The sequence below is a fragment of the Centruroides vittatus genome, unplaced genomic scaffold (assembly GCF_030686945.1).
Source record: "Centruroides vittatus isolate TY-2023 unplaced genomic scaffold, ASM3068694v2 contig_484, whole genome shotgun sequence".
Taxonomy (NCBI): Eukaryota; Metazoa; Arthropoda; class Arachnida; order Scorpiones; family Buthidae; genus Centruroides; species Centruroides vittatus.
The window spans coordinates 1,381,293-1,405,443 of NW_027122274.1; the positions used below are offsets into that span (position 1 = coordinate 1,381,293).

At 34.1% G+C, this 24,151-nt stretch overlaps 3 protein-coding genes across 3 annotated transcripts in view; 2 read left to right on the forward strand and 1 right to left on the reverse strand.

Moving 5' to 3' along the window:
* Positions 1-7,474: 7,474 nt before the first annotated feature.
* On the reverse strand, positions 7,475-8,482 carry LOC136977945 (uncharacterized). The gene has a single exon (XM_067273560.1). It carries the CDS (start codon positions 8,480-8,482, stop codon positions 7,475-7,477), a length of 1,008 nt encoding a protein of 335 aa, XP_067129661.1.
* A 696-nt stretch (positions 8,483-9,178) lies between these two features.
* On the forward strand, positions 9,179-10,990 carry LOC136977946 (zinc finger protein 862-like). Its single transcript, XM_067273561.1, has one exon. It carries the CDS (start codon positions 9,179-9,181, stop codon positions 10,988-10,990), a length of 1,812 nt encoding a protein of 603 aa, XP_067129662.1.
* Positions 10,991-11,768: 778 nt separating this feature from the next.
* Positions 11,769-24,151, forward strand: part of LOC136977965 (uncharacterized) — a 37,743-nt gene continuing 25,360 nt past the window's right edge. Inside the window, exon 1 of the mRNA XM_067273579.1 lies at positions 11,769-11,860. Within this exon, the coding sequence (XP_067129680.1) occupies positions 11,854-11,860 (7 nt within the window). The 5' untranslated portion in view covers positions 11,769-11,853. The remainder of the gene's footprint in view (positions 11,861-24,151) is intronic.

The following is a 24,151-nucleotide window of genomic DNA, read 5'->3' on the forward strand; positions in this document are numbered from 1 at the left end:
TTCCTTTTTTACCTCAATCGTCGATACAACCTTGTTAGGCTTTGTTGCTTCTACACACTTGTGTGACGATCGGGATATTGTAAACTTTATCATTTATATGTACCTTTATAATCTTTTAACTATATTTTATGCAAACTCTACATTTTATACAAAACGGAACGAAGTAGACCAAAAAGGGTTAGTTAAACGGGAAATCAACTGATGAAACTTTCTGATAAGAGCGGTCTAAACTCGATTCCCACGAGTTGAGTTCCTTGTTAAGATGAGTCAAATTTCGGTGACGCGACTACGTCACCAATAATTTTATTGGTGCAAGAAGATCATCTCTTCTGACGAAATCAAAGAAGGGCCTGCAAACTCCCTCCCCATATAAAAAGGGAGTACGATGAGTAAGACGAAGAAGTTGTTACTGACCATGTGTTTGTGCGCTCAAAAGGATAGTTACTTGTTGCCGCCGATCCTCCCTCATCATCTATATTCAAGCCGAACTGTCGTCGTTACCCTTCCTATCTGAACAACTATTACCTGTTAGTGGACAGTCATTACCGACGATCTACTACAAGATCATCTATTCTTAGCCCGAACGCCTACAACGGTCTATAAGGATATCACCGATTATTACATCGACATCCGACTACATATCTTAAGGTATTTATCCTACACGCGAATATTTGTCAGCTCTCTCTCTCTCTCTAATCCGCGTAGAATTTATGTTCGCGGATCGTGAGCCATGTACCTTATCACGTGTCTCTCTATAAAGTAATCGTTTGTATTTAATTAGACATATGAGAAAATAAACGGGTATATTTTTATATATAAATCTCTGGGTGCGTTCTTTCCGTCATCCTCTCCACTCGCTTCATTCCGGGTCTAACCCATACGTAACCGCTCGCGCAATTGATTTTCTGTATCAATCTAAAGATACAGTGGTGTCATCCTGACGTGGTATCAAAGAGATACCGGCCCTATGGTCACACTTGGATACCAAGAGTGTAGAAGCAACAAATGTTAATAGATACAGTATTGTGCGAATTAATGTGAACACAAGTGAAAATTTGAAAAAAAAAAAACATTTATTGGTTAAAGATGAATAGAATCGAAAAATGAATACAATTTAAATTGTTTTAATATGAAATATGCCCTTCCTTGGCTTTAACCTTCTATAAGTCGTTTTCGTATGGTGTTAGCACACGGAGTTATTGTTCATGACTCCGTGTGCTAAGTCTTGCTGAAGTTCTTGACTGGTTTTCCTAGGGTTTAATTTACTTTCCCTTATTAAAAAAGCTTCATCCCTTGCTGTTGTCTTTCTTTTCTTTCCACATTTCCCTTTTCTGTTCATCTTAATCGTCCCAATGTTCCATTTTCGCTTCAAAATCTCGTTTACAGCTCCTAAACTCACATCACGCTCCTTGCCAATCTCTCTTTGAGTCATTGATGTGTTCACTCAAAGTAACAATCTTAGTGCGTTTTTTGGGAGTAATAATATTCATCTTAAAAAAAGATGATAAAGCCGCAGTTCAGCTTAACTTTACCAAAATCACAATAATTCGAAAAAAATAACAAAATGCGACGTGTCTGTAGGTTGGTATGTCTTATTACTCATTGACTGTCAGATCAGTAAAATAAAATGGCCGCTACATTGACATAAATACGTTGCCAACTGCGAAAAAAAAAAAGGCAAAATTGTGTGAATTATGATGTGTTCAAATTAATTCGCACAGTACTGTAAGGGGTTTTTTTTTTTTTAAAAACTCTTTCCGCCCTGTGGGCACTAAGAGGGCCTCTTATAGCAAGCCCATTATGGGTTCGGCCAGCCCACAATGGGGCGGCCGGGTGGTGAGGGACGGGGACCGACATATCCGGATGCACCACCCCCCGAAAAATTCCGAAGGATTTTTCGAGCCGTCCGGATTCGATCCCGAGTTCCCCAGGGCGGCAGGCTGCTAACCTTGACCGCTCGGCCATCCGGCCGCTGTACTGTAAGGGTTATATATATACATACTGAAAATAAAGCAAAAATCAGCATCGAAAATAACGCAAGAGATGCTTTCACAGAGAGCGAGATACATAGGGGACAAAACGAACGCATTTTTTTCACTACGCGCACAGCTCAAGGTCGAAGCATTGTTCGAACTCCGAGTCGAATTTCTCTTGAATTTAGCGTCCTAACTCAGGAACGTTTGAAGTACGAAGTACAGTACCACTGTAATAAAAAACTGCCAAAGAGAATGTTGTAATTGAAAATAATGATGGTAAATTGAATTATACAGAGATGTTCATTGTTTAGAAAATGTTAGAACCTAGTGTAGTGTTAAAATCTGCAATTCCGTAAAAAAAAAAAAAAAAAAAATTATGCCACCACCGGAAGCCTACGAAGTTCCGGAATTTGTAGCACTTGTGCAGAAAAGATTGCTCATTACTACTTTAGAAACATATAAAATATTTGAGCATTATATGCCTGTAATATTTCTGTTAAGGTAATATTAAACAAAAATAAACAACTGCATTCAAAGAGTGCAGATGGACAATCCAGTTCAATGAAGGACAGCTGGCAACTTAACATCAGTTGGGATCAATGTTGCTAGATTACCAAACATATTTTTACTTTTTGCAAAATTCGATTAGTTATTTAGTTATATGCAATCTGAATGCAGAAGTTTGTGCACTTAACGTCAAAAAGATTCACATCGCTAGACAGTTGTTTCCTATTTATAACGAATTTGATAAAACATTGCCCAAAGTAGTAATAAAACTTTCACTTTTTAAATCTGTCATCCTCAAGCGAAAAAATCGAAAATCGAACAGCATGTGACAAATTGGAATTATTACACTTAATTGAAGATATAAAGGAATTCATAATAGGAAAAAAAATTATACGTTTAAAAGTGAAGAGAAGCCATGATGAAAAATCTAGCAACGAGTTGCGTAACTTTTTCGGATAATGAGATTTTATTTAAAAAAAAACAACTTTTGTATCATTAATCATCAGAGCCCAAACGGTTAGGAGTTGAAATTTGAAATTTGGTACACAGTTAGGGTACGTCACGAGAACGCACACTAAGAAGGGATTTTTCGAAATTCCTCCCCGCAGGGGAGAGGGACAGGATTAAGGCTTCTAAATACATTACGGAGACGAGTTGGTAATAATAAAAATCAGCGCAGAGCCCAAACGGTTAGGAGTTGAAACTTTTGAAAGTTGAAATTTGGTACACAGTTAGGGTACGCCACGAGAACGCACACTAAGAAGGGATTTTTCGAAATTCCTCCCCACGGGGGAGAGGGATAGGATTAAGGCTTAACACTTCCATCAACAATGGAAGTGTTAGGCAGGGCCGGATTTACATAGGGACATTTGGGGCCAGTGCCCAGGGCCCCCACAAAACTGTTTAAACAATTTTTTTTTCTATTACTGCAACAGCCTAGTGTGGCCTAATCATGAGGGCCACAGGCAAAGAAAACCAAACCCGGGAAAAAATTTTACATAGGTAATTTTCAATTAAATTAAATTAATTAGTGGGGGCACTATAGATTACCACCTATGGAATCTCGGGACTTTGAGTATATATCTGAACTGAGGGGATCGAGACGAGTTCAACGATATCCTAGTTTTGGACCGGAAATGAAAAATAAGAAAGTTATCATAGTTTTTAAGTTATCATACTTTTTAATGCTTTCATGCAGACGGCACCATAGTTGCTAGTGCTGCCATCTCGCGGTAAAGTCTGCAAACAAATTTAAAAAAAGCACTTTGAAAGGCAAGAAATTCCACGAACAGTCGAATGCCACTTTCTTTTTTTTCTTTTGTTCAAGAACTACCGTGAATCAATAACTAGTGACGTTAAACAATCGGCGGCCTGCCGGCGGCTCCCCTCCCGGGAGTCCGTCGGGAACATGAACAGTCTAACGCCACTTTCTTTTTTTCCTTTTGTTCAAGCATCGCGACTCCCGATCGCGATAGCGCGGTCGGCTCGTAGTACTAGCCGACCGCGAGCGATAGCGAGACTGAGGAACCGTAGCCCCCGAGGTCGATGAGCGCGAGGGTGTGCAAAAAGGACTTAACTCGAACTGTAGACGATCGGTGTGCTCGTAGATCAACATCTGCCTTTGCTGAAGGTATATATGGCCGACTTGCCGGACTGCCTGTTAAACACGCGATAGACTTAGCGGCGACGCGACTTCCGATCATCGCGCGATCGCCAAAAAAAGTATGATAACTTTCTTATTTTTGTCTCCGGCCCAAAAGTAAGGTACCGTTGAACTCTTCTCGGTCCTCTGAGTTCAAATATATACTCGAAGTCCCGAAATTACATAGGTGGTAATCTATAGTACACCCTAATTAGTTTTACACAGTAAAATATATGCATGTTTACAGGAACCTTATTTTGAAATGAAATTTACAACTTCCTAGTTGAAATCTAGTTGAAAGTACAGTATTTTGTGTAAATTTTCTAAATCATCAAATTCGCCTACTCTTAAAGGGCCCCGAATTTGTGCCCAGGGCCCCTGGATTGGTAAATCCGGCCCTGGTGTTAGGTAATAATGGAAGTGTCAACAATTGAAGTGTCAACAATGAACGTGTCAACAATGGAAGTGTTACGTATCTATAAGGTTTACTATAACGTAATAATCTTAATTTTCGCTAAAACGGTTAGGAGTTGAAAATTGAAATTTGGTACACAGTACCAAATTTAAGTACCAAATTGTTAAGTAACAATGGAAGTGTTGAGTAACAATGGAGAACAAGAGAAAGCGACGTGCAAGATTTACCGGCGCTGGAGGAAAAAAAGAAAAGAGAGTAATATGTTCGAACATATTCGATTTTCAAATTTAAACAGATTAGTTCGGTTTTTCTCGACCTTTCTTCTTTAGAACATTCGATGAAAATCGAACGATATAATCAGAACACGTCGTGAAAATCGAACAATATTAGAACATTCGATTTTTAAATTCGACCTTTCTTTAGAAACATTTAGTTTGTTGATGAAATTACTCTTTTTCTTTTTTGACTATAACGTAATAATCTTAATTTTCGCTATCGTTACTTTTGCCCGAGCAACGCCGGGCCTACCTGCTAGTTGAATATATTCAAGCAATCTTGTATGGCTGTTGTTCCCGATAAAAGAAAATATTAACTAAAAGAGGAAAATAATTTTCTGTAGTCTTCTAAGCAAGTAATCAATTATTATTATATTACAAATTTCACAATCTGTCAAAAAGAAAAAGGCAATCTTTTTCAAGAAATTACCAAAGTGGCAAAAAAAGAATGGAGTACAGGAGGCACTGCACTAACTCAAATATACAAAGGTGTAGTGATACCAGTTATGTAGTATACGAATATATGTCGGTAAAAAAAAAAAAAATGTAGCGGCTACGACCGCAATAGTGTATCCAACTCTCTGTAAAGCATTGAGCGAAACAGAGAACGTCTGAAAATAAAGTGGAGCACCGGAAGCCTGACATTTATTGCCAGGTAGAAGGTCTGCTCTATTACTATTGTAAAAAAAAATTACAAATTTCACACAGCAGAAATCTTAACAATAATTTATAAATACTAAAATAAATTATTAGTGAATATTTATTATGATAATATCATGTGATTCTTGTGATAAATATATTTTTTAAATCTGAAAAAAGTGATGTTTAATGTCCTTAACATTTGTTAAAAGAAAAAGCTTCTAAAAATGTAAGCAAATCATGTTTTTTCTTAATTAATGAACTGTACATTTGTAGTGGATGGAATCGCCCAGGCGAGCGATTCCATCTGTTTGTAAGATAACGGAAACTTTCGTAATTCAAAATCATAGCCGTTATGGAAGAACCGTTAGAGAAGATCCGTTAGGAAAGCCGTTGTGGTTTGAATCGACGATTGACTGTCGGAGAATGGCCTTTGGCCGGACTTTATGAAGACATCGAAGCTGATTGGCGGAGAATTTGAACGTCGGCTACTATAAAAGAAGCAGCGGGAAAAAGATCTCTCTTTGGGACCTTGCTGAAACCTGGTTTAAGTGGACTCCCGTTGGACTATCACGAACTTCTCCTGACTCAGAGATGTTGCGAGTACTATAGTCTATTTATCCTAACTTGGCAGCTACTGTAAACAAAGATTTTGTCGTATTAATCCGCCGGAGATTTTTATTGGTCAAATCACAATCGGAAGTGGCTAGACACGTGTTGACTAGTTAAGCCCCTTTCTCTGCACGTGTTAAAGTAGGTCAGAGTGGTCACAACAATTTAAAAATTACCGATATAATACTTAGAAAACTTATTATAGCCTACTTTAATATTTTTACGTAGCCGTTTAAATTATTTCCATTGTTTAAATACAGTCAAACCTGTTTTTATGCGCTCTTTTTATGTGCGATTTTTATTTGTGCGATTTTTTTAATGCGAATTTTTAATTTGTGCGGTATAGTTGGCGACTAGTCTCGTGCGATTCGTCATGTCTCACGTTGACTTATTATAGCTAAATAAACTTATTATAGCATAAATGCACTTATTATAGTAATATTATTGCATGAATATGCGAAAAATGAAATAATTTACTTTTTAAGTCAACAAAACACCACCTGGACAAAAATATGTAAAACAGACGATAGACCAGACGATGCAGTCAAGTGCTGACATCTGTTGTCAATAAATTCTATTTCGTACGGTTTTGAGTTATTTTCTATGTGAGACTTTTTTTATGCGGTCCCTCTTGACCGCATAAAAAAATTATTTTTTTAATTGTGTTGCGAAAACTATTATTTACAGCCATTCGTGAAGTTTCGTGAGATTTTTTTAATGCGTTTTTTTTAATGCGGTCCCTATCCCCCGCATAAAAACAGGTTTGACTGTATAGTCAAAAATTATTAAATATATATTATTAAAACTTACACAAAACATATTTATAATTGTGTAGTTGAACATACTTCAGAATTTTTATCTACACAACAATTTTATTAAATAGATATAAAACAAAACAAATTCTCCGGCAATCCTTAAAAATCATACTCAAACCTCTAAAGGAAAACGTTACTGTAATGTATGAATTTATCTATGTGATATTTATATAATTAAAAATTTTCTTAAATAATTACAGTGTAAACTTACCTTATTAATCATTTGTATCAGAAGATAGTTGCTCGAAGTAATCATTTATATCGCTTTCGTCACTATTTGTAATAATCAGTTTTTCTACAACAGTTTCCGAAATCTCATCGAGTTCCCACATTCGTTGTACTTCTTTTTCTGTGTTCGATACATTTTCTCCATCTTTCTTCAGTTATTTGTTCGATAGCTTTATTCATTAAAATTCGCACATCCGACAGTTTGAATGTTGTGTTGTGACGTGCGATGTAACCTTTCATATCTGCCCATATTAGTTCAATAGGATTTAAATTACAATGATACGGAGGTAAACGTAACACATCAACACCTATTTCTTTGGCCATTTCGTCAATAATATATTTATCGTATTTATGTTTTATTTTTTTTAACAATATCCAAAAGTTCTATTTTTAACATTTTTTCGTTGATGACGAACCCTATTTTTTTCCAACCAAGAAATTATGTCAGCTTTTTTCCAACTACAATTAGGAATCTTCTCCTCAATTCCTATGGAGCGTTTGATAGAGTGATATGGAGCATTGTCCATGACAACAACAGCATTACTTTCTAATTTCGATAATATTTTTTCAAACCATTTTTTGAAATTATTTCCATCCATTTCTTCGTGGTAATCTTTTGTTGACTTTGATTCAAATTCATATAGACCACCATTAAGAAAACCTGAATTGCTGCCTATATGAACAAGAACTATTCGTTTTCCCTTTCCAGAAGGATTTTTTAATCCAGTAGATCGTCCAGACACAAAAGCTTCGCGATATGACGTAATTGAACAATCCTTCCATACTTTATTCTTGGTATGGCCCGCATTAATCCACGTTTCGTCCAAATAGTAAATCTTACGGCCTAAAGAACGCATTTCTCTTATTTTTCGTAAATATTGTCTTCGCCATAAAATGATATCGTCTCTTTCAATTAATCTACTATTTCTATTACGGTTTGTATATTTAAAATTAAGTAATTTTAACAAATTATATATCGTGGATCGAGTAAAGTCTGGTAAATCTGGATCATCATTAACAGCCTGTAATACCTTATCTACCGTAGGTAATTCATTTAAGAAATAAAAATTGTGTACTTTACCTCTAATGGCACATTTTGTGAATTCATCATATTTGTCAACAAGTTGAGTACGCTTACGGGTTTTCGAAGAAGTTATTACTTTACCATTAGTAAAATATTTTTTGCGAATTCTGTAAATGATTCTTTCTGATATCCCTGTTGTCTTTGCTACCATTTTCACTATATCGTTCACACAGAGTTCCGGATTCGTTTCAGTTAGAGAATTAAACAAATTTAATACTATTCGTTTATCCGAGCTCCTCAGCGATTTTCCTTGTTGATGTTTAATCGTATTTACATTCAAGTTTTCCATTTTTGTAATTCGACAACACACAGTTTGAAATGAATGGAAAACGAAACCAAGACATTATAGTGCGTATGACCAGAAAAAGTTTATTTTTAGTGATTCAGAATGTGAAAATATTTATTAAAATAATAATTTAACAAATATGAAATAATTACATTTATAATCATTGCTAAGCGACTAGTATTTCATTAATGATTTTATAAATAACGAAGAACTATTTTCTGCGGACAAATGAGATGCAACGCGGTTTCTAATTGATGGACGTGGGTTTAAGCCAATAAACAAAGAGAGGTGTGTCTTAGTTTGTTTACAGTAGCTGCCAAGTTAGGATAAATAGACTATAGTTGTAAACGTTATTTTGTATTTATTTTGTATGTTTGTTTCGTCAATATAAACGTTGTGGTTTGTCAACCCGACTGGTTATTTTGAACTTTACTACATTAATAAACTTAAGTACATTATCAAACAATAAAATTTCACCTTGGGACAATATAAGCGAAGCTGCTTTCAAAAGCGAAGCTGATTGTTTGTTTCCTTCGATCTCAAGTAGTTGGATTTCTTGTTATATATATATATATATATACGTTAACACGATCTACAGTATACCCAAATAAAGCATTTTGTGCAGTATGCCAAAAAACCATATCTGGAAATGTTTGTCACCTTCGACGACATGCCACCAATACAAAACACAAACAAGCAATGAAGAGCCTTGAAACAGTAAAATCAGGAGGCCTACTAGAAGCTTTTCAAAGAAAATCAAACCAACAAGAAAAATTAGAAGCTGAGCTGAAATTAGCTATGTTTTGTGTAGAGCATAATCTTCCAATAAAGATTATGGATCACCTTCCTAAACTTATCCAGTCCGTATGCCATGATTCAAATATTGCCAAAGACCTAAAAGTAGCCCGAACGAAAACAACAGAACTCATTAAAGAAAAATTATCTGCGAAAAGCTGCGAAGAAATGACTTCAGTGTTACAAAATGTGAAATTTTCCTTAATTATTGATGAAACGACTGATATCTCCTCCACCAAATGCTTGGCAGTGATTGCTAGGTATTTTGATAACTCTTCTGGAAAAGCAAGGGATCGCTTTATGGGACTGTTGCAAGTTCAGCAAGCAACTGCTGAAGCTATCTATCATTCAATGATGGAACTTTTGATAAATTTAAATATTCCTGCACAAAATATGATTGGATTTGGTGCGGATAATGCCTCTGTGATGATGGGTGAATCTGGTGGTGTGAAAGCGTTAATTAAAAAGGACAATCCGAATATTTTTGTTCTTGGATGTGTATGTCATTCTTTTAGCTTATGTGTGTCGCAGGCTTGCAACAAACTTCCACGGACAATTGAAGACTTCGTTAGAAATATATATGCTTACTTTGCTCATAGCTCCAAGAGGATCAATGAACTTAGTGAATTTCAAAAATTTGTAGATGGCCAACCACATCGATTGTTACGTTTATCTCAGACAAGATGGCTATCCTGGCAGGCAGTAGTCAATAGAACCTTAGAACAATGGAATGCACTCACTCTTTATTTTACAGCAGCTGCTGTGGAAGATAACATACATACAGCACAGTTGTTACTGAAAGATTTACAGAATCCCTTTAATAAGTTGTATTTACATTTTTTATCTTACATTTTGGAACTCATCAACAAAATGAACCTTAATTTTCAAAGCGAGAGGCCACGTATTACATCACTTCTGCCAAACATATCTTCTCTGTTTAAAACAATTTTGCACAACTATCTGAAAAAAGATTATGTGGATTCAATACCGCTGAACAAGATAGACACTCAAAATTCACGACATTTTCAACGAATAGAAACAATATATCTTGGTGCAATGTGCGAAGTTCAGATTGCAAAGAATAAATTCCCTGAAAAAGACATGAAGCTATTTCTCTCAAGCATTCAGTCTTTCTATATTGTTTTAAGTGCAGAAATTAAAAAGAAATTTCCTTTTGATGATTTGATCTTGCAGGAAATAACAAAGTTGGAGCCAAAAATTGCTTTGTCTGGAAATGTTAGGTCAGTTGTAAACCTGGTAACACATTTTCCTAATATTGTGCCTGAACATGAGTATGAAGAGCTGAACACAGAATGGCAACTGCTGCCTGAAATTCGTGATAAGTTAACCAGTTGTGCAGTTGAAAACCTAGAAACTTTCTGGTATGAAGTAAATAAAATTAAAGATGACAATGGCGACGTGATGTTTCCAATACTTGGAAAACTTTCAACAAGTTTGTTGAGTCTTCCCCACTCTAGTGCTTGTGTGGAAAGAGTCTTCTCACAACTTAATTTAATTAAGACAAAGATTCGCAATAGACTTCAGGTTGACACTTGTAATGCTTTTCTGCTATCAAAAGAGTTATTAAAAACCCAAAACCGAAAATGTTACGATTGGATCCCAGAACTTAAAGAAACTCACCCAATAGCTATCCACGATACCGAAACAGAAGAGAATGAAGATGTAGACGACATAATACATCTGTTCAACTTGTAAGATAAGATTTGCAATTTTTTATACTTGTAGAATTGATTTTGCTAATTTTATTAAAGAAAGTTTTGTCTTACTATTCTTTTATTTAATTTAATGAAGTGCCTATGTGGCAGATTGAAAGTATACATATATATATTTTTTCATGAATACTTTGTTTACGTGCCTATATATAACCTATATATATATATATATTCACTTAAAGTATTTATGAATATGAATTTGAAATAAGCACAAAAACTTAGTATGATGGTATATTAATATCAAAAGCAACCAACCATAGAAATAGTACATTTTGAAGGAAAATAGTACATTTTTTGAAGGAGATTCAGTACATTTTGAAATTTCAAAACGGCAACACTGTTTGCAGACTTTACCGCAAGATGGCAGTACTAGCAACTACGGTGCCGTTTGCATGAGAGCATTAAAAACGTATGGTAACTTAAAAAGTGTGATAACTTTTTTTTTATTTTTCGTCTCCGGTCCAAAAATAGGGTACCGTTGAACTCGTCTCGGTCCCCTGAGTTCAAATATATAATCAAAGTCCTGAAATTCCATAGGGAGTAATCTATAGTACACCCGAAAACCCTTTGGCCACTGGTGGGGCGATCGTACCGTCTCTAGATAATTACTTAATTTATAATATAAATAAGATAATTAAATTTGAAACAAATCAAAAATTTATTTATGAAAAATAATATTTTATCCTTTTACATTAAGAAGGATAATTTAAAACTTTGATTTATGCTAAGCAAATCGACTGATTTGGTTCTTTTAAGTATAACACATTTTAAATTTTGTCAGATGGCAGCACTATTTATTCGAAATATAAACGAAAGAATTTTATTCTATTTTACCAAATAAGAAAAATGGATGGTAAGAAAATACTAATGATTGTTGTTTCAACTATAGACATACAGTATATACATTTCTATTTTTAATATCTTACATTATAAGGTAAAGGTAATTACAAATATCCAAATGCCAATTTTTAATAATTTTTAATAAAACAATATTTCGGTTTCCAAACGCAAATTTGGCGGTGCACTACGGATTTATTTTATTACTAATTATTCTGAAGTTTATTTCATTGTAAACAGTTTGAAGGAATTATCACATTATGTACTGTACAGTACACTTTAAAACAACAGTGAAAGGAGCTGCACCGCCAAGTGTGAGTTTGAAAACCGAAATATTGTTTTATTAAAAATGACGGTTAGATATACCTTAGGTAGCCAAAATGGCGGCAGTCGCCAATTTGGTCGGCGCTTCCGGTCGCCATTTTGAATTCTACTACGTAATATGTACAGTAGACCCCGTATAACACGCTAAAAGAGACTCGTATAACACGGTAAACCATCATCGCCGACTCGTGTCGCGACAGGATTGGTCGAATCTGGACCAATAGCGGATATTGTACAAACCGTTGAGTTGAAACGAGCACTGGACCTACTAAAAAACATTTATTATTCAACGGACAAAAAAATTATATTTTTATTAATGATGTCTCCAAAGTTAAGTTATTTTTCTGCGAAAAATTCGCTGATCAGGAAACACGTGCTTGCCGTTCGATGAGCCGCTCCGCGACGAAAACAAGCTTAAGCAATGGCGTCGTTGAACGGTGCACACTCGGTAAGTAATCCTACAATTTTTTGTTTATAGCATAGTTTATATGGATTATTCCCAAAAAATTATACGTGATTTGGAAATGTTGAGTGAAATTAGTCTAGAATCGATTAATTTTATGGAAGAAAACATTTCAAACAGCCGTAGCCCCTAAACTGCACACGTGCCGGGCTGTAATTAGCTCATGTATTTAAGTGACTCGTACAACACGGATTCATATAACATGGAACGTATCTACCGTGTCATAGGGGTCTACTGTATTAATTAAAATAATACCACGTGATTCATTTTTTTATATTAAGATATTAGAAAATATTCCAAACATTATTAAATATATAAAAATAATAAAAAATAAATTTACTTACTTTACTTATCACTAGTTTCTTTTTTACGACGTTTCATTTTTTCTGATGTAGATTCCTTTTCACGTGTGGACTTTCTTTTGCCCTTCCTATTATCTGTTGTATTTAATTTATTTTCTTTTTCTTTTTTTCAATTTCCTCTTATTTATAGTTACTGGAGCAACAGGTACACTATCAGGTTCTTTCCATATTGCTATATTTCCGGAACCGGGACATATATTCGTAAATGCTTAATAAAAACAAAATGGCTTTTCGACGGCCAATTCAAATATTTTTTGTATATGAATGAATACATATATGAATCTGAAAGGTCTTTGGTGTAATATTTAGGCCAAGGATCGCCAAACTTTTTTGATCGTCGACCCCCTACAAGTTTTCGAAACCTCACATCGACCCCCACCAAAAAGTTTGTGTTACAAGCAAAACTAAGCACTTACTATTTTAACACATTTCTTTTAATTTTGCATTTGTTTTTCATTTATTGTATATTTGTTAATAATTTTTGTAACTGACAATCAGTGGGACAGATAAGCTTGATCCTTAGCTCCCCCTTATCCTTAGCCTAAGCTTGATAATCGACCCCCTTATAATGTTATATCGACCACTTCGGCGACCCCTGGTTTAGGCAAGTTTTTCTTATTCTTCATAATCTTTCAATATTCTGTGTATGAACACCAGTTCTAGGATTAACAAAATTTTCTGAATGATTTGCCGTTTTATGTTCAATTTGTATTCCTTCCAATTTATCGATGTTGTTATATCCTTCCCATTCATCAGTATAAACTATACTTCCAGAATTTACAAATTTAAAAATTATCCAATTGAAGTTGTTTCTGAACGGTCATTTACTTTACTGATAAAGCTACTTTTGTCTTCTCTACGAATCCCTCTTACGACCCATTTGGTACTTTTTAATTTTCGACCTTTTTCGTATTTTCTTTTACATATAACAGTTACATCAATTTCAACTATTTTGTTGGGGCCACCAATCTTAAACCTAGACATGTTATGCATGGAAACTAGCATTATCTTATATATAAAATTCTCGTGTCACAATGTTAGTTACCTTACTCCTCCGAAACGGCTTTACCGATTTTTACCAAATTTTGTATGCATACTCAGTAGGTCTGAGAATCGGCTACTATTTTTCATACCCCTACACCATTTCCCCCTTTCAAAAATATATTTATATATGGATTAAGGCTTTTATGTCCAACAGATGGCGCTAACTTCCGACGACCTAAGTTTGCTTTTCTGTGAGGCATTCTGCTTTTCTGTGAGAATGGACTGAAGCAGATCATTTTCTATCTATCTATATAAATAAAATATAACGTTCGTTTGTTCCTACCGATTCCTTTGAAATTTTGACACAACGTTGCATTCGAATACGCACGTGTTTCTATATAATATACATGTCGAAATTCTCCATATTGGGGGGAGATGGACGGGATTAAGGCTTACCGTGAAGAACTCGGCTTCTATTATACTATTTTACATGCGATTTTTGCGTTTTTAATTGCGTCAACAGAATATACACTAAAAAGGGTTTTTTCGATATTCCCCAGCGGGAAAAGTGACGGGATTAAGGCTTACTGTGAAGAACTCGGCTTTTATTATACTATTTTAGATGCGTTTTTGATTGCGTTTTAATAGGGTACGTCAAGAGAATGTACACTAAGAAGGGATTTTTTGAAATTCCCCCACGGGGAAGTGTTATACATTTATAATAGATACATTTTGAGCCACAACAACGCGTGGCCGGGTCAGCTAGTAAAACGTATATAATTACACCAATCAACAGCTGCCTTCGTAGATATTCCTGCAGCAATTGCAGAATTCGCTGAAGTACAGTACATTCTAATCCTACGTAGTGCCATATGACAATATTGATGCCCATAATATTTTACCACATTTTCCTTTGAATGTGCCTTCAAAGGGTGTACTGTTACGCCTACAACTTTTACAACGCAAAATACACGAATTCCGATCATTTCTATAAATTATTTTACATAGTTTTGAACAAGATTTACAAACCTCCTTTATATGTTGAATGCCTAAACTTACAGCAAACTTGAAATCATTGCCAATTCTGGAATCTAATCCTAAATGTAAATACTCAGATTCTAAAAGTAGATAGAATTGTCTAGTAGTACATTTTATTCAAAAGTCTTCAGAATTAGTATCTAATGCATCCATTAGTATGTAATTAATAAGAAATTATTCAAAGAAAGAATATCTTTTTTACTACATTTTAAGTAACTTTTGAATGTTATTAATTTAATTTAAATATAACTTATTATTATTATTATTATTACCTCATTTAATCGTAAATTATAACTAATTTATTGATACTTATGATTTTTGAAACTGCGCCATCACAAAGGCTTGTTATCAATTGACAATTTGCATAATTTACCACGTAATGTAAAACATCTCCCTCTATGTTACTTGTCACTATACGATCTGTTTCGAGGTTATAGGAAATGCCGCCATTTTGGCTACCTAAGGTAAATCTAACCAAAATGACATTGGCACCGATACCGAAACTATATATAATAAAAATTCTTGACACCACTATTATAGCTTTTGATGTCAGAACGATTACACTGGGTGATCGATTAAAGAACATAATCTGTTCCAAGACCGTGTTCGCTACCGAATTGTTCGTTAACCGATTATCGATTTACATAGAGATTTTTGGGAATTTGATTAATTCGTTCTGGAGATCCCCCAAAATAAATAAAATATTATATACTTTCTTGCTATGTTTATATGTAATATATAAAAATACATCATATACACAGCATGTTCTATTTCCGCTTGTGGGGCGTTAAAGAATCTGTCCAATGTCGATTGCTTTTCTCTATTCTTCAGGATTTTTGAGAAGTAACTAATAGCATTGCCATTGTAGAGATCCCTAAGCCTATTAACCTCAACCCGGTTTGGATGCCATTCTAAGACCGTTGTTCTGACATCCTCCCACTTCTTCAGAAGATCTTTAATAGCAGATATCAGCATTGATCCTTTTTCGTCTTCCTCTTTTTCAGAAGGAAACACATCTCGCTAAGTTTCTTGGCGTTCTTCATTCAAGAGTTCTAGTTTTGTCGTCAGGTCACTTTCAGGTTCCATTATGAGCTCTTCAATGTCATCTTCATTCATCTCCAATTCCAGATCTCTAGCAGTTGTCATAATTTCATCCATAATTTTATGGACATCATCCCTGTCTCCCTGAATGCAGGAGGGACACAGCTTTCGCCAAGCAGAATTCAACTGTCGTTGAGTGATTGATTTCTGACCATGCCTTTTGAATGAGTCGTATAGCTTCAAGAATACCAATTTTTTTTTTTCCAAAACGTTTTTAATGTCATCGTTGAGAAGAACTGGCATGCTTCAAAACACTGACGAAATAGTGCTCGAATGTACAATAGTGCTCGAATTTCCTGAAACCTGTAATAACCTCTTGATCAACGAAGTGGTATTCGAAGGTAGAAACTGAACTGTCATCCAGGGGAAGTCTTCCAGCAAATTATCTCCAAGGTCTTTTGGGTGTCCTGGTGCATAATCCAATAGCAACAGTGCTTTCAATGGCTATTCACTGACCTGAAGGCAATCCATGATGCTTGCAGCACAAACTTCAAACAGCCATTCTTTGAAAAGAACTTGCGTGACTCATGCCCTTTTATTCGATCTCCACATCCACAATCTTTAATTATGGAATTTTTTTGAGGGTTCTCAGAGTGATAGACAAAAAGCGAGATAAGCTTCATATCATCACTAGCATTAGCATCCAAAAGTAATGTCGATCGGTCTTTCATAGATTTATGCCCAGGAATATTTTTCTCGTCTTTTGGGATGTAGGTGCGGTTCGGTATGCGCTTCCAAAATAAGTCAGTTTTATCACAATTGAAAATTTGTTGTGGACAATATTCTTCTTTTTTAATGAATTCTCCAAATTTGAGAAAGAATTTCTCAGCTTCTTCTTTATCTGCACTAGCAGACTCACCGTGAATTACCACACGTTTAATGCAGCATATATGCTAAGAAAAATTCATCACTACCCGGAAAAAATCTATATATATATATATTTAACACCCAATAACCCATAATTTACAATGTATACTATAAACCTCATAACCTGGAGGACGACTCATTGTTGCGATGATGTTAAAATTAAACAAGATGCATAATTCTGTAATTTTTTTTAAAGATTTAAATAGAAAATTAAAAAAACAATTTTTTATTATCAACGAATATATAAAAAATATATTTTTGACTAAAGCACGGTATTCTGAATTATAACATTCATACATACGATGTAATTTTGTTTAAATAAACCTGTATTGTTTTCATATTGGAATATAAATGAGTTAATGAGAACGCAATGAATTTTTCGTCAACAATCATATTTAAAATTTTTAAAATTTAGTTTAGGTAATTAATTTTACTACTACTAAAATTCGGATTCATCACTACCCGTTTCGGCTTTATCACTACCTTTTTCGTCACAACCACCACTTAAGACAGGCCTGGCCAACCCGCGGCCCGCGGGCCGCATGTGGCCCGTCACGTTAAATTGTGTGGCCCGCTAAGCGATATTATATATTTATTAAAACTTTTGTTTGCCGTTATGTGAATACCAAAATGAAATAAATGAAAATTTGCTTGTGTCATTGTTATAATGCGCAAGTGCGAGTACTAACTCTTGGTATAACAATAGAAACTTGCTCATTTTGTATTTGTTTTACTATTTTAAAAGCATGTTTTTCTAAATTGTGGCCCACCGTAATGTTACGCGTGATCAAAGTGGCCCGCGAAACAATTTGGGTTGGCCAGGTCTGGCTTAGAATATACCCAGGTTTAATGCCAGATCTCTTTCTAAACTTTGAAAACCATCCAGTGGTAGTCTTGATTTCTATCTCCTCATGTAACGAATGTGGAGTTTGTTTCTTCAGTTCTTCAAAAATTTCTCTAGCTTTCTCTTCAATGATAGTCATACTAGTTACAGTAGAGCGTCGATAAGTGGAATGGCCGGAAAGTGGAACGATTTTCAGTCGGACTGTGTCGTGCTGAATCGAATGTTTTTGATACTAAATTTACTTCTAAAGTATAACTTTCATGTTTTTTATATTCTTTAATATATTTATTTTGTTTGTACAAAATGCAGAAATAATTTTTAACGATACGATAGCCTCGATGATTATTATAAAAATTTTCGTTAGGCTTAAAATCGACGAAAATTCAACACGAAGCGACACGCAACGGAGAAAAATTCAACAGGAAGCGATACGCAACGGAGAAAAATTTGAACATCGGACAGGTTAATGTATTTTTTCGTACAAAGTCGGAAACTGGAACAAATCATTAACTGGAAAGACCCCAGTCCCCAATTGGTTCCACTTTTCGACGCTCTACTGTACATATCTTTTCATTTCTCTTTCTTTTATTCAAATTAAAAGCAAATCTCTTCATTTTTTCATGAATAGCACATTTTTGTTTCTCAGATATGATTATCGTTACTCATTTAGCTGCTGGATTCTTCTTGATTACAACTTTCTTAGCTAAGATTGTGCCTATTGTAGACCTGTTTAAGTCACACTGCCTAGCAACATCAGACATCTGCTCACTCTCTACCATGGTTATTATCTTTTGCTTCGTTTCTGTGGTGAACACGGTTCTTGACACTCCACTCTTTTTAGGCTCTATAATATTATCAAATTTTTTTAAAAATAAAAACCGACACAAAACTTAACGAGTGCCCGACAGTCTCGCGAAAACTATAAACAATTATTTGTCAGAAAGGTAGCAAACAAAAGGCTGGAATTACAAGGGAGAGTTTTAAAATTCGGAGGAATACTATCCGATCGGTATCGGTTCAGCGTCGATGTCTAGGTCTCCCGAGCTCCGAAAGATTTCAAATTGTCACCTGGAGACAAGGGAAGACCAATTGGTACTCGTTATTTCACGTCGCTTCTTTTTGTGTTTGTTCTGTTGTCCGAACATAAAAATCTTTCGAAAGTGTTCGTTGTCCGATTTGTTCGCAGTCCAAACTGTTCGTTAAGCGATCACCCACTGTACTGAACTTGATGTCCTGACCTGATACCACGACTTTCCATAGCGATATAATTATGATGTAAAACGTAGTTATTGAATGACGTTATACTTTATTGAACTAAAATATGTTTCGTACACATATAAGATAAAACGGGAATAATTTGAAAACGATTGATCTACGCATGCTTGATGGCAGTTTTTCTACCAGTAAGGTTTACAGGTATGTTTTTGGAGATATCATTGGGTTTTTCATTTCGTGTGCTTTATAAACAGTTGGTTTCCTTAATTCTTATTGTAGTATTTATGAAACCGTGCCGGTGCTTATTCTGCAACTTGAACATTAACTATATGGTGTATTTTCTCGGACACATGGCAAATTTCATCACTAATTTTCTTCAGTTGATACGTGTATTAAGTTTTGTACACGTTTCGGGCTGTTGACGCCCCTCTTCAGCCAACTTCAAATCACAGATCTTTGCAAACATAAAGTTGTTTTAAAACTTCTCTGTACATTAATTAATTTTTGTCATCTAATCGATTTTTTTTTCATCGAAGCCAGAGGCTCTATTGTACAAACGAATTCTTATTGGTTTTGGTGCGTATGACTGTTGATTCATTTACATAGTGATGTGGTAGATGAGCCACCTCGTGGCAAACTCCTGTTTAAAGGCATTAATTTTATTTTATTATTTTACATAAAAATAATTTACTTTTTGGTTTATATAGAAAGAATTTACTTAGTTTCCATTTATAATATGCTGAGCCAATTTTCGTTTATTTTTATACTAAAGTTTTTATTTATACATTTCTTACTTTTTATAATTTCTATGCTTTCTTTAAACTTTCTTTTATATGTTTCTTTTTCTTTATGAAAGATTTCCACATTATCTTTATCTATTTTGCAACCGTTTAGAGTACAATGGTCATGAAAAACGGAATTTATTCTATGATATTTTAAGTCAGCTATATGTTCTTTTAATCTGACTCCCAATTTTCTTTTTGTTTCTCCTATATAGTGCTTATTATTATTACAAGTACAAGGGATCTTATATACTACGTTTTTAGTTTCAGTTATTGCTTGTTGTTTTTTCAATGGGTTGAGGTGTTTTAATCTGTTAGACAGTTTTTGGTATGACAGTGCAAGTTTATAGTCCAGTTTTTTGATTTCTTTGTTAATTTCTTCGTATAGGCCTTTGATATATGGGAAAGCAGTGTACTTCATATTATTTGCTTGGTCATTGTTATGTGGTATTTTTGGAGTATTTAATTTAATTTCCCATTTATTTAATATTCGTTGTGGGTAGCCCGCTAAAAGAAATTTCTTTTTTAATTCAGCTAGGTCCTTATGTATATATATCTTCTGACTTGTTCTATGTTTAATAGGACCAAAATTAGCGGAACTAATCATGATAGATGTAGATAACAAAATTAGCAGCATACGAGGTGTAAAATTCTATAAAAGATACGTTGATGATATTCTATTAATCTATACTAATATATAAAGAGGTAACTAAGTTTGGTTGTAACAGGTAATCTCCGAATCTACTCATCCGATTTCAAAAATTCTTTCACCAATATTTAGAATGGACCTTCAGGGTGGACATAGGCTATATGTTATTCCGTTAAACATTCATGTAAATTAAAAGATATCATCTAGGATTAAGGCTTTTATGTCCAACAGATGGCGCTAACTCCGACGACCTAAGTTTGCTTTTCTGTGAGGCATTATGCCTTTCTGTGAGAATGGACTAAAGCAGATCATTTTCTATCTATCGATATAAATAAAATATAACGTTCGTTTGTTCCTACTAATTCCTTTGAAATTTTGACGCAACATTGCATTCAAATACGCACGTGTTTTTATATAATATACATGTCGAAATTCCCCCCACTGGAAGGGAGATGGACAGGATTATGGCTTACCGCAAAGAACTTGGTTTCTATTATACTATTTTACATGCGGTTTTTTGCGTTTTTAGTTGCGTTTTAATAGGTTACGTCAACAGAGTATATACTGAAAAGGGATTTTTCGATATTTCCTTGCGGGGTAGAGGGACAGGATTAAGGCTTACTGTGAAGAACTGCTTTTATTATACTATTTTATATGCGTTTTTGATTGCGTTTTAATAGGGTACGTCAAGAGAATATACACTAAAAAGGGATTTTTCGATATTTCCCAGTGGGGAGAGGGACAGGATTAAGGCTTACTGTGAAGAACTCTGCTTTCATTATACTATTTTAAACGCGTTTTTGATTGTGTTTTAATAGGGTACGTCAAGAGAATGTACTGTACACTAAGAAGGAATTTTTGAAATTCCCCCCACGGGGGAAGTATTACACATTTATAATAGATACATTTTGAGCCACAACAACGCGTGGCCGGGTCAGCTAGTATATAATAAAGCAGAAATCGCAATAGAAAGAATTAAAAAACAAATCAATAACATACACGAAGCAATAAAATTCAAAGTAGAAGTAGAAGAAGAAACCAGTCAAGAAATTAACTATTTGGACATCACAATAAAAAGATTAAAACAGAGTTTAGAATTTCGAACCTTCAAGAAGCCAAGTTCGGGAAACATAACAATAAGATATCAATCTAATATACCACTACATATCAAATATAATACATTTAAAATGGAATATTCTAAGATTAAACATAGAACAAGTCAGAAGATATACAGATATATATACAGATACACAGATATACAGAAGATATAGAACAAGTCAGAAGATACATAAGGACATAGCTGAAATAAAAAAGAAATTTCTTTTAGCGGGCTACCCACAACGAATATTAAATAAATGGGAAATTAAATTAAATACTCCAAAAATACCACATAACAATGACCAAGCAAATAATATGAAGTACACTGCTTTCCCATATATCAAAGGCCTATACGAAGAAATTAACAAAGAAATCAAAAAACTGGACTATAAACTTGCACTGTCATACCAAAAACTGTCTAACAGATTAAAACACCTCAACCCATTGAAAAAACAACAAGCAATAACTGAAACTAAAAACGTAGTATATAAGATCCCTTGTACTTGTAATAATAATAAGCACTATATAGGAGAAACAAAAAGAAAATTGGGAGTCAGATTAAAAGAACATATAGCTGACTTAAAATATCATAGAATAAATTCCGTTTTTCATGACCATTGTACTCTAAACGGTTGCAAAATAGATAAAGATAATGTGGAAATCTTTCATAAAGAAAAAGAAACATATAAAAGAAAGTTTAAAGAAAGCATAGAAATTATAAAAAGTAAGAAATGTATAAATAAAAACTTTAGTATAAAAATAAACGAAAATTGGCTCAGCATATTATAAATGGAAACTAAGTAAATTCTTTCTATATAAACCAAAAAGTAAATTATTTTTATGTAAAATAATAAAATAAAATTAATGCCTTTAAACAGGAGTTTGCCACGAGGTGGCTCATCTACCACATCACTATGTAAATGAATCAACAGTCATACGCACCAAAACCAATAAGAATTCGTTTGTACAATAGAGCCTCTGGCTTCGATGAAAAAAAAATCGATTAGATGACAAAAATTAATTAATGTACAGAGAAGTTTTAAAACAACTTTATGTTTGCAAAGATCTGTGATTTGAAGTTGGCTGAAGAGGGGCGTCAACAGCCCGAAACGTGTACAAAACTTAATACACGTATCAACTGAAGAAAATTAGTGATGAAATTTGCCATGTGTCCGAGAAAATACACCATATAGTTAATGTTCAAGTTGCAGAATAAGCACCGGCACGGTTTCATAAATACTACAATAAGAATTAAGAAAACAGAAACGGCATAATTTATCAAAACAGTTGGTTTTTCATTTCGTGTGCTTTATAAACAGTTGCAATTTGTTCACTCGTCTACAATGTATTTATTTGTGGAAGGCCGTAAGATGAAAAATGTCGCATATGGATTCTCCATAGTGGAAAAATAAATGGAAAGATAGATTTAAAAATAATTCTTTAAATATATTTCAAATTATTAATCGAAACAAGTGGCAAGGGTTTAATTTTTCCAACAACATCTTTAAATAGTATCTGTGGGAAATGCTCTAAGTTAAACGAATTATATTTTCAAGAAATGAGAACGTATTTACCTATGATCATATCGAATTGTATCGGGTTTAACGCCAAATACTAAGGACACAGCAGTCGACTCTACTTGGTTGTTGCTGTATTCTCGAAAAGTCCAGAGATGTCAGTATTAATATGAAGACACAATCTTTGTAAGAATACTTTGAGTTCTGTAGATATTTTACCGTAATTTATATAACCGTACGGTATATACTAATACGTTTTGTGTCAAAATGAGAGCAAATCCGATTATTATTGCTACGCAGAATTTGTATATGATTGATATCGGGTTTGACAGGGAAAATGATTGTAGGTTTTCCGATATAATTTAGTGGTAACATCGTATAATAAATACAATTTTGTAGAATATGGGCAAAAAGTCGTGCAAATCTTCTAGTTTTCCATTATGTATAATAGTTGTTTTATCACTAACAGACAGCTCAGTAAATAAATGATCCATAATTTAATCAATAAAGCTAAAATAATAAAATTATTTCAAAATTCGAATACGTATCCAATAAAGGACAAATATGCAGTAGTATCTTCTATTTTGAACAATTCTGGTTTCGAACGTTTCAGGGGTAAAGGTGGATAGTTCCGGTCGGAATCGCTTCGGACTCGAAACTACTAGAAACAGTTTCACATCGATGTCGAGACAATTCCAGTTCCGAAACTACCAACACTTTCTTCATTTTGTATTTTTTTTGAATACAGCTTTTAACGGAACAGGGAACCCTTTTTATGGATTTGAACATAAAAGTAATTGGCAATGTTCCACGACTTTTAAGGAATAATGAAATTAATTTTGAGTATTTTAAATTTATAAAGATATTTCAAAAAGTAATATTTTTATTCGAGTTCTTAATCATTTGTTTTTATTGGTAAACTAGCAGATATGTGCGTCATTGCTCGGCCAAAATGTAAGAAGGATAAACGTTAAAATGATAACTAAATTACAAGTTTGGTTATTTTAGCCTATCGTTATGTTTATCACGAAGTAGGCCCACCAGTGGCCAAGCAGTTCCGTTC

Coding starts and splice junctions, on each gene's coding strand:
- LOC136977946 (XM_067273561.1), top strand. CDS start 9,179: ATGAAGAGCCTTGAAACAGTAAAATCAGGAGGCCTACTAGAAGCTTTT.
- LOC136977945 (XM_067273560.1), bottom strand. CDS start 8,482: ATGGAAAACTTGAATGTAAATACGATTAAACATCAACAAGGAAAATCG.